Genomic DNA, 11,033 nt, shown 5'->3' with positions numbered 1-11,033 from the left:
ATCAAAACATTTACTTGAGTCCTTTGACCTCCCAGTTGATTTCCTATAAATACTCTCCCAAAAGTAATTCTGCATTGCAGAAGTTGATTTAAAAATCCTCCCCTAAAGATACAGAGGAGTAGAAAAAATATTTTTGGCCAAAATAAATATATGGCAATATTTTTAATGTCATAGCTAAAAGGGGGTGGGGGAAGGATCCACTGTTTCTTTTAACTGTACACCGGTTATAGAGAGCTATAAAATCCATGAGGCTGTAAAGTGCATTTCATGTGTGTGTGTCTCCCGCCTAGAAGGACATCAGCAGTATTTTTTTTTCTTTATAGACAGAACACACACAAAAATCCTTAAAATGCTTTAAATCCTTTCATAAATCGTAGTGCTTTTATTCTCCCCCAAATCTAAGTGCTGTATCCACTAGTGGTTGCTAGCGGCTCTGGGTTGATTTGTACCACCTTGCAAGGAAGTGAATGTTTCGCACGGAAGGGGCGGTGCCTGTATCAGCAGCCTGCAGCTCCCCAGCTGCTCCTAATAACAACATTAGAAGATTAGCTGCAACTTCTCTTTACTATTCTAACCTTATTGATCTTATAATTTATTCGTGTTTTCTTTCAACTTTTTTTAAGGGATCATATCCGTCTTTTATAAACTAGGGGCGTAGGGGTGGGAATGCGGCACGGTTTTATATTTATATATTTTAAATCCCTTGCTAAAATGCAGCATGCAAACTAAAAAACAAACATTTGAACGGAATATCTTGCAAATCTGTATTTTACTGAAAGTAAGAAATCCCTGGCAGCGGTGATCAGATTTGGTTATATTATTACAGAGGCAGGCATGCATGCATGTGTTTCTGTGTTGTTGCAGATCACACACAAACACATGCACCCACTATTTTTGCTGTAGCAGCAGCTTTGCAGGCGGGACTGTGTTAGGAGGGTGAACTTTGTTCCTGTTTCATGTTAGTGACGGTAAATGAAGATCAGCTCCAGGGGATCATCTTGCTGGTGCTGCTGCTTCTCTGGTGTTTCCGTGTTGTGGAGGGGCTGGGCTGGGAGGACGCAGACAGGCTGCAGCTTGCTACATTAGACGTTATTTACATACACAAATAGCTATGTTCAGAGAGTCAGAGTGTCTCCTCTTGTGAGTTTGGTGGTGGTGGGTTTTGCAAGCTGTCCGAAGAATCTTCTTAGCTGGACACCCCCCGAGGGTGATGAGTGTGGGAAAGAGGTCTAAGGCTGGGAATGAGTTTTAATACAAAAAGCAGCGCTTTGCTGAGGTGCTGGGGATCTCGGTTCTGGAGGAGACGGCGGCAGCAGCTGTGTCCTCTGGAAGGTCCCTTCTGGTCCTGCTTTGGTGGTGCTCGGCCCCGGCCCATATTGGACATGTCCTACTCCCGTCACTTTCTGGATTTCCAGGGCTCGTCTATCCCCAGCTCCATGAAGAAGCTGGTGGTGACTAAGCTGAGCTCAAACTTCCGAGAGGCTGTTGCCCTGCGGCAGGACGCGCCTGTACCACTCCCGGGAGATGGAGATCTTCTTGTCAGAAACAGGTGAGTTCCCTTCCCCTCTCCAGACCCCAACTCCTCTCTTCACCTACCTACCTTCCTTCCTAGCCCTGGGGTCTGAGCCCTTTTCCTGCTCAGACTCCTTCTGACTTCTCACCTCCTGTGGCCTTCTCTTGCTCTGTCATCCTATCAGGTTGTACCAGCTGCCATCTGGCGCCTGATAATTTGATTTTGTTGTTTGTTTTGAATGTGTGATGCCACAATCATTTCCTCCCATGCATTGGGGGGGGGGGATTTCTGCATCTTTTGAGGTGCTCGTTTTTGTTTTGGTTTGTCCTTTTTTACAAATGCAGCTGATCAAGCAGTATTTATTCTCCTACCCCGGAGGAAGAACACAGCCTCACAAATCACTGTTTTAGTAGCCATTTTCAAGGGTGGGAAAGGGCAGCATGATCTTAAACAGAAAGCTGCACGTGAAGTAAGTGTTCAGGAGGGACTGAAAAACCAGAAAATGATTTCTAAGTCCCTCCCAGGTTTGTGTGTGTTACATTTACATACAATCACCAGCGTGTGTGTCTGTCTTAGCCATGTAAATGTCGGCGTGACATTAATATATAGCAGTCTGCCTCTGTTATGTGTTATTTATAGCCATGGTCTGAGTGTGTAAGTGTAGATAGACCATACACCAATGATTGTTTTATGTGTTATGTATGTGTACAACCGTGAGTACGTTTCCCTGTATGTCTGGAGGGGTTCCCCCCCCCTCCCCTCTGGAGTCCTCCCCCCCCCCCCCTGTAGTCCTCCACGTCACTAACCTTTAGTGAGTATGAATCAACAGGAAGGCAGAGGACCTCAGTCTGTCAGTGCTACTCTCCTTCCCCTGTCACCCTTCAGCCGCCTGGCCACCACTTCCATTCTCTTCTTCCCCCTGAAGTGCAAACATTAAAACCAGGAAAGGAGAAGCTTCTCGATGTGCCATAAGCTTTTAACAAACCGCATAAGCCTCTCCAGCCTTTCAGAAAGTTTATTACCACTGTTAGTCTCGTGTGGGAAGTAGGATTTCTAAATTGTTAGCTATTTTTAATGAAACAGGGTCACACAGGGAGTAAAGATGTGACATTTTGCTTAACATAATATGCAGTAAATTGTGTGCTAGCTAGTACTGTTCAAGCTTCTTGGTCAGCTCCCAATAAAATGAAGACTGTAAGGACAAAATGTACCTTTCCCCAAATGGCTTATTTATTTTTATTGGTTCCCGCCTAGATGGTATCGTCCCTTAAGACAAAAGTAAGGCTTTTAAAGGTCTAACTTTCCTTGGTAGAAGCTGGAACTCTAGAAACCCCATGGAAGATTATGTAATTGTTGCTGTCAAGAGGGGAAAGGGGGAAACTTGTTTTTAAAAGACTTGTCTAACAAAAACCTTGTCCCTACGTAGAACTGGTTGTTTAAAGACAGTGCATAATGAAATACACTAACAGACGTGAGATCAAAACTAGAAGTTTAATAGAAGTGTTTGTGTACCTTATCTGTAGCTAATCTGTGTGTGTGTGTGCGCGCGCGAGCGGTGGGGGGTTCATAATATATGTAATGTGCAATACCTGCACACGGAAGAGAGAAGCATGGACTTCTAAGACTGAAAAAGATTCATACAAAACTTTAATCCGCTGCTGCTATCAACCTACAGGATTTTTGAGAGAGAGAGTTAGAAAGAGCGAGAGATGTGTAAAGCACTGACTTGCTGCATCTAAGAAGGAATGGCCCTGAAACAATAATGGCATGAAACACGCATCAGGCTGGAGTTAAATTCCTTTTCTTGGAAGGGACCCGGCTGCCTTACACTACAAACAGCTACAGAAAAATGTAGCAAGTCTTAGTCCTGCCTAGCTGGATATGATAAGGTTGTTACGTCGTTGTTCTCTAATCCCCTCCCCCCCCCCCCCACACACACTGTCTCTCCCTCTTTTCCTATGAAATTTTAAAATTTATTCATGTAATTTATTTTGTTTTCAGTGTAACGCTTCCTTCCTTCTCTCCCCCCCCTTCCTTGGTCCTGGGTGGGCTCCCTGGGTGCCAGAGGGACGTGCACACCTCAGAGTGGTGGGGTTGAGGCTCAGCTCGCCCCAGAGTGAAAGCAGGCGCTGATCCAGAGACTCAGCCAGGCAGTTACTGTATTTTAACACAGATCAGTTTATAAAAAGGGGGGAAAGTATTAAATTGAGGTTTGGAGTTAAAACATTTTGTATTGTTTGGGGTTGTGCGGAGTTTTCTCTTTATTATTATTTGCTGGGGAATCTCACATCACATCCCTATATATATTCTCTGTTTGTGCCTCCTGAAAGCTGCAGCAGGAAACAAGCCCCCCTTTCCCCTTTTGTACTATCCTGGGGAAGCTGCTTCCCATCCCGAAAGGACAAAATGTGTCCCTGGCTTTATTTATTCTTAAAAACACATTTTACAATAGGTAGAAGCCTACAGGATCTTAAAAACAAAACAATACATGCCTTGAGTTTGAAGGGTGCAGTTGCGAATTTGTTCATTTTAGTCCCAGTCACGCCCATGAACAGTATTAATTGCTTCGAGCTTTTTATGCAAAACAATTCTCATTCACCACAGTAAAATCTGCTTTTGGATTTAGGTGACTAAGGTGGAAAACTGCTTTGGGGTCCTTGTATTTATTGATTTTCAAATAAGACGCTCTGCTATTAAGTGGAACTCCCCCCCCCCTTTTTTTTTTCCTTCGGTGGAAAAATAACCCAAGATGATTCCCTTAGTTCTTAGCAGAAAAATCCATCATAGCCTTTACTCTCAGAGCAATGCTTTTAAACTAGAAATCGATTTAAAACAATAAACTTTCTCTTTCGGGTGAAGGAGGGAGGGAGAAGGGGAATAGAATCCTTAACATAACCATTTACGCTTCTTATGTGCATTTGTTCTATTTTCAAGAGGGGGAAGGTGCCTCTGTTTTATTGCAGAAGAACGACCCAAAGACAAAAGCCCAGGTTTCCCCTAAGTTATGCGATGTTTTCGAGCTTTTTGTAAAGGAGTGACAGGTTATTTCGTTTCCAAAATATTTTTAACGATTTTCTGCTGAGGTGGAAGTCAATAGGGGGGAAAAAGTTTATTGAAATGGAAGGGGGGAAAGTTTTTGATTCATGGTTTGGCGGATCACAGTGGGAGGGGTGGGGGATTATTTCTGCTGAGTGTTTGGGTTGAGAATTTGTTTTTCTTCTGCGCTCCTAGTTTGGATTACTTTGTTTTGTCTCTGTGTTGAAGGCTCTTGTGCTGAATTCCTGTCTCTTACGTTTTGTTTTGGTGCGAGAAGCAGCATTTTCACCCCTCCTCGGGCTCGTCCTGGTTTTATAATAAACAATACTAAGGGGGTCAGCACGCTTCAGTGTAAATAAAGCGGGTGACTCGGAGTGTGTAGTAATTTTGGGAAAAGCCAGCCCCAGTCTGGTTCCGTGTCTCAGCGCTTCAGATTTTGAAAATAGCGAAAGACGGTGCCCTCACCAGACCCTCCTTAGTCAAATAACAAAGACATTTTAAATTTGGGAATTAAAACAGGCAGATCACTTGAAAATAATTCTGAAGGCATACTGCAAACACAGAGTGCACTTCTTTACTCCCCCTCTACACCCACCTCGTCTCGCTCTCTCACACACGAGTTTGGAAGATAATCTTGAATTTATTTCTGCGCTTAAAATGAAAGGTTCTGAAAACGTCCGGGGCACAGCACAGCAAACCATCTCCCTTGTAGTACCTTGAAAGGCAAGGTTCAAAAGGATTTAGACAATATGTTTTAATCCCGACATTGTGGTTTGATCTTTTTTTGCATATGGGACATTTAGGGAGACTACATTTAAAAAATAAAACTGTATGCGAACACAAATGGGAGTTATACAAATATTGGTGGGTTGAGAAAAAGGAGTGGGGTGGGGAGTACTATAGCAAGCTTGGAGACTATATTGATTAATAATAATGATTCCCCTAGTCCCGAGAGAAACATTTCAGATGGCAGAGGTAGCTTGGAAGACGGGGGGGGGGGGGGGGGGGGGAGCTGGGATGGTCAGAACAAATATTACCAGCAAGCCTCGAACACATTATATAGTAGTTCGCATTTCTTTATTATTTCCTCCTAATCATCTATTATTATTTTGCTGAGACTCCTAGCCCCGTTTTAAATGGAAAATGCAGGGATCGCGAACAAGAGGACAGTCTTTCAAATGTTTTCTCCACAGGCTGACCTGTGCGTATCTCAAAATCCCTTAGTAATACAGCCACCGAATAAACGCAGACCCCAGTTCCAGTTGAGATGGAAAGGCATCCGCATCTGCACATAAAGCCTTGCATAGGAGGGATAGCTGCAAGTGGCCAAGTGCTGGAGAAGGAGGTGGAGATGCCGGGGTGGAGAATAGGAGCCAGAGGGAGGGAGTGCTAGGATGGAATGTCCTCAGAGAGATGCCCCAACTCTTAGTCCCTGGCCGACCCCCGAAGCCCCGCTGAGACATCACACTCCTATTGGTGCCAACACTAGCACTTTCCCCCTATTACGGTTACCATAAAAGGTGGGGAGGTGCCAGGCAAGCACCAACTTCTTCTGCACTGTGTCTTTCCCCGAGATCTGCCATTGCATCGTCCTCTCTCACGCACACACGTTTCAGCTGCTGGTGGAGCCGGGAGAAGAAGAGAATTTGCATTTTCTCCTGGTAAAAAGCAGCATGTTAAGGACACTTGTTTACCAGACATCTGGCTAACTGCAGTACTTCCATTCCCCCCTCCCCTTCACACACAAAGTTTCCAGCTTTAGACGGTTAATTACCTGCCTTGCTCTGTCCCTCTCTTTCCATTTTAACAACGATGCTAAGTGAAAAGAAGATGGGACTGCAAAGGGTAGGAGAGAAAAGTTTTTATTTTAAATTCCTCCCCTCTCTACGGTGCATACAGGGGACGCCTGTTTCATACAGTGCAAAAATCAAAGGCGCATGAATAGGCTCTCTGCACCAGGAGGGAGGTTCTGTCTGTACCAGGCAAGGAGGCTAATTCAGGGGTAAATTGGCTGGGAGCGGAGGAGAGGTGGTAAATCCATGGGTTGAAAGTTATCGTTGTAGGGATAAGGGAGGGAAAGGAGGGAGATAACCATCTCTCTGCTTTTAAACCCCACTGCTAAAAGTTGGGTTTTTAAATCTAATGCAGAGTTGTAGCACCAATTGCGCCTTGGCTTTCTGATCATTTTTCTCAAATGTCCTGAGGAGACATTTTGATGTAGAAGCTGCTGGTGGTTGTATTTTTTTTTTTTTTTTTTAAGAATGGGACATGGGAATTATGTAAATTAAAGAAGAATGGTAGATTTTTTTATCTATAAATAGGATGTAGACATTCTTTGTTACAATTAAACAGGGAATTAAATGCAGAATTAAGGAAAGCAACAAAAGTCATTCTTCTCTCTCCGCCTGTGTGTGTATATTATATATATTTATATTAATAGACTGTCTCACTCTGTGTGTGTGTGTGTGTGTGTATATATATATATATATATATATATATATATATATATATATATATATATATATATATACACACACACACAGAGTGAGACAGTCTATTAATATAAATATATATACGATACACACACGATACACACTTTATATTAGTGAAAGTCTGAGATTCTCCATAGTATAAAGAACTGAAAAATCAAAATAAAGCATTTTTTCATTTTCTCATTTATTTGTGTACTGTGTGTGTAAACACTTTAAAATCTCTCACACACAATTTGAAAATATTGCTAACTCTGACGGTTAAAATTGCACTGTTTCCATATTTCTACAGCTTTTCATACGACACCAAATTCTATAATCTTTAGGTTATCGCTTCCACATGTAGTAAAAATCTCGGATTCTTCTGCTGCATGTGCAAGCTTCTTGACATTTTCTAGTTAACAGACTCTCCCCCTCCACTTTCTCCTTTTGTAGCAAGGTATTTTAGTTATGAGCTACATTGACATGGAAAAATATTGTTAGTAAAATATCACCTGTACAATTAAAGTAGATCATGATACCATGATTATCTTTTACTGCTAATCAAGTTTAGTATATGTGTGTGTGTTTTTTTTAAAACATTGACATTTTTTTTCACCTGTTAGAGGTCAATAGGACTTCTAAACATTGAATACTCTGTTACAATTTCAGTCCTTCTGTACAATGCTGTTTTGATGTGTTGCAAGTAATTGGTATAAAGCAAAATATTTTAATAATGTTGAAATTGACAAATTTCCTATAGTCACACCATCATTTAAAAAAAAAAAAAAAAAAAAAAACTTGCCTTCAGTAACATGTTATGATCAATGACCTTGCAGATGACATTTATACTTAATATTATCGTTAGTCATTAACAGTATTATTATAATCAGAAATGTAAATTTGTTGCCAGAATCAACGTATTTAGTACTTTACACATATTTTATTCCACAGAGTTGTTTTTATATCTTTTGTAGAGTGGTCAATTAATTTTAATTTTCCAGTCTCATACACAATTATTTTTGGTTTGCTTATTTTGGTTAAAATGGCCATGTGGAAAATGTCTTATTTTTAAAAATGTGTCTAAAATTTCTACAATATTAGAAACATAAGGTACAAAAGTCTGATTAAAATCACTGCTATGCTATATATACGGATTTTTTTTTTAATAGTGTGAGGTGAATATTTTTTCTAATTACTGGTATATTTGAATATACATTGTTATATCTTACCCAGAAAATGTAAGTGGATGTGTTTTCACATGGCAAAGTACTTGACAAAGAAAGCATGTTAACAAATTTTTGTTTTCTTCTAGATTTATCGGCATTAATGCATCTGACATAAACTACTCAGCTGGCCGGTATGACCCTTCAGTTAAACCCCCGTTTGATGTAGGTTTTGAAGGTATTGGTGATGTGGTAGCCTTAGGCCTCAGTGCTAGTGCCAGATACACAGTAGGCCAAGCTGTGGCCTATATGACACCTGGTTCTTTTGCTGAATATACAGTTGTGCCTGCCAAACAAGCAGTTCTTCTACCTTCTGTGAAACCTGAGTTTCTTACTCTAATGCTAAGTGGCACTACAGCATACATCAGTCTGAAGGAGCTTGGACAATTGTCTGAAGGCAAGAAGGTTTTAGTGACTGCAGCATCGGGAGGAACAGGCCAGTTTGCTGTGCAGCTTTCAAAGAAGGCAAAGTGCCATGTAATTGGAACTTGCTCCAGTGATGAAAAGGCTGGTTTTCTGAAATCCATTGGCTGTGATCATCCCATCAACTACAAAACTGAAAATGTTGGTGCTGTTATTAAAAGGGACTACCCAGAAGGTATGGATGTAGTGTATGAATCTGTTGGTGGAAAGATGTTTGACTTGGCTGTCAACTCCTTGGCTACCAAAGGGCGCCTGATAGTTATTGGGTTTATCTCTGGCTATCAAAATCCTACTGGCCTTCAGCCTGTTAAAGCAGAAATGTTGCCAGCAAAACTGCTGAAGAAATCTGCCAGCATCCAGGGTTTCTTCCTGAACCATTACCTTTCTGAATATAAAATGGCTATGGAGCACTTACTCACAATGTATGAAAGTGGAGAACTGGTTTGTGAGGTGGACCTCGGAGACATGTCTCCAGAGGGCAAGTTCACTGGCTTGGAGTCTGTATTCCGTGCTGTAGATTATATGTACATGGGAAAAAACATTGGAAAAATTGTAGTTGAATTACCTAACTCTGTCAACAGTAAGCTGTAAAAACAGAACAATGATATAAATCAAGAGAGAGAAAATAGGCACTTTATGCCTCAGAATTACTAGAATCCATTTATTTTTTTTAAAAAACTTGGTAAAGGATAGTATATTAAAACTGTATTAAGTTGTTAATAAAAAGTTTTGATTAAAAAAAAAAATTAGCCAGTGCCTGTAGGACTTAACGTGCTTGTGTTTGATTCTGTAACTTTTACAGGCAGTGGTGCTCAGGCTAATACTAGATATGAACATTATTCTGGGAAATTAGAATAAATGATGATGCAGAGGCTGATCCATCAGTTTCTTTGATAAGATTTTTAAATCCTGTTTGGAAACATTACATTTCATATGCGTCATTTCAGCAATTTAGATCCTGTGATTTTAAAAATATCTTTCATATACAGCAAAACAAAACATTTTGTTGATGCTTTGTTAACCCTTAACATTTCTGGGAAACCAAAGATAATTTTTATCTTTTTACTTTTTTGGGTTGCAAACTCAGTAATGATATTATGGCTACTTTGTGCATGATAATCAGATATCATGACATGTTCTATATGGAAAATGTATCCATTAGTTCTAACATGGCAGAAAAATGAGGGGTGGGGGGAAGAAGAGGGAGGGAGGGAACACAATTTAAAAAAAAAAAAAAGAGAGTCTGCAACTACACATAACCCTGCCATTTTCATTCAAGCCTTTGGTTACCATTTGGAACAGTCATTTTATACTTTTGCCGTGGTGTTTATTATCTTTATTGTTTACCCTTTATTCTCCCCATTAACCCACAAGATGGGCTAATTGGGCTTTAGTTCTAAATTGTGTTTACATGTATTGTGGTCCTTTACTTGTACTAAATAATTTAATAAAGTGCAGAAAGCTATCTCCGTGTGTGTGGTATTTTTTCATATTGATAGACTTCTTGTAGATTAGCTCTTCCATAGAGGTGCAGTATATTATAATGTACTTAAAACAGTGATGTTTGATACAGCTTCTCATAGCAAAGTTAGTAGTTATTATTTAGTATTGCTACTGTGAAGGCCTTATGGCAAAGAGCAAGGTCATTTGTATAAATTCTCTGTGCCCAATACACATCATGTATAAATAAAAACATAAGTAGGGAATAGTTTACACCAGCGGTTCTCAAACTGTGAGAGTTTGTTGGTCACAACCTCATTTTAATGGGGTAGCCAGAGCTGGCGTTAGATTGGCTGGGACCCGGGGCCAAAGCCGAAACCCAAGCCCCACTGCCCTGGGCCAAAGCCTGAGCCTCACTATCCGGCCTCAGCCCTGGGCAGTGGGGCTCAGGTTACAGGCCCCCTGCCCAGGGATGAAGCCCTTGGGGTTTGGCTTAGGGCCCCCCTGCCCAGGGTGGTGAGGCTTGGGTTTTGCCCCCCCTACCCCCCTCGAGCAGCAGGGCTCGCTTCAGTCCCCCCTCTTGGGGACATGTAGTAACTTTTGTTGTTAGAAGGGGGTCGCAGTGCAATGAAGTTTGAGAATCCCTGGTTTACACGGTGGGTTCAGTTAAAATGTTTGTTCTGTTTTGAAAGTTATTCCTGGCTGAAGAGGTGCTATTACCTATACATAAAATGGGAATACAACCTAGACGTGGTAACATTTTCCAAAACAGTTAATCTTTTATACTGTACCTACTGTACATTTATTTTTACTACAGTAGTTACACTTTTACTCCAATATATCTGGTCCTCTCTAGTGTTTAAAAAAAAAAAAATTCATATCCATGGGCAATAGAAGTGTCTGAGAAAACAATTCAGATCTGTACTA

General features: G+C 40.9%; 1 protein-coding gene across 1 annotated transcript; it reads left to right on the top strand.

The window, feature by feature from the left end:
- The first annotated feature begins 928 nt into the window (after nt 1-928).
- PTGR3 (prostaglandin reductase 3) lies at nt 929-10,130 on the top strand. The gene is made up of 2 exons (XM_065398626.1): nt 929-1,549; nt 8,333-10,130. Exons 1-2 carry the CDS (start codon nt 1,242-1,244, stop codon nt 9,255-9,257), a joined length of 1,233 nt encoding a protein of 410 aa, XP_065254698.1. The 5' UTR covers nt 929-1,241; the 3' UTR covers nt 9,258-10,130.
- The last annotated feature ends 903 nt before the right edge of the window (nt 10,131-11,033 follow it).

The sequence above is a fragment of the Emys orbicularis genome, chromosome 2 (genome assembly GCF_028017835.1).
Source record: "Emys orbicularis isolate rEmyOrb1 chromosome 2, rEmyOrb1.hap1, whole genome shotgun sequence".
Taxonomy (NCBI): Eukaryota; Metazoa; Chordata; order Testudines; family Emydidae; genus Emys; species Emys orbicularis.
The sequence above is the reverse complement of the archived record's forward strand: the minus strand, read 5'-3'. Positions and strand labels throughout refer to the sequence as shown.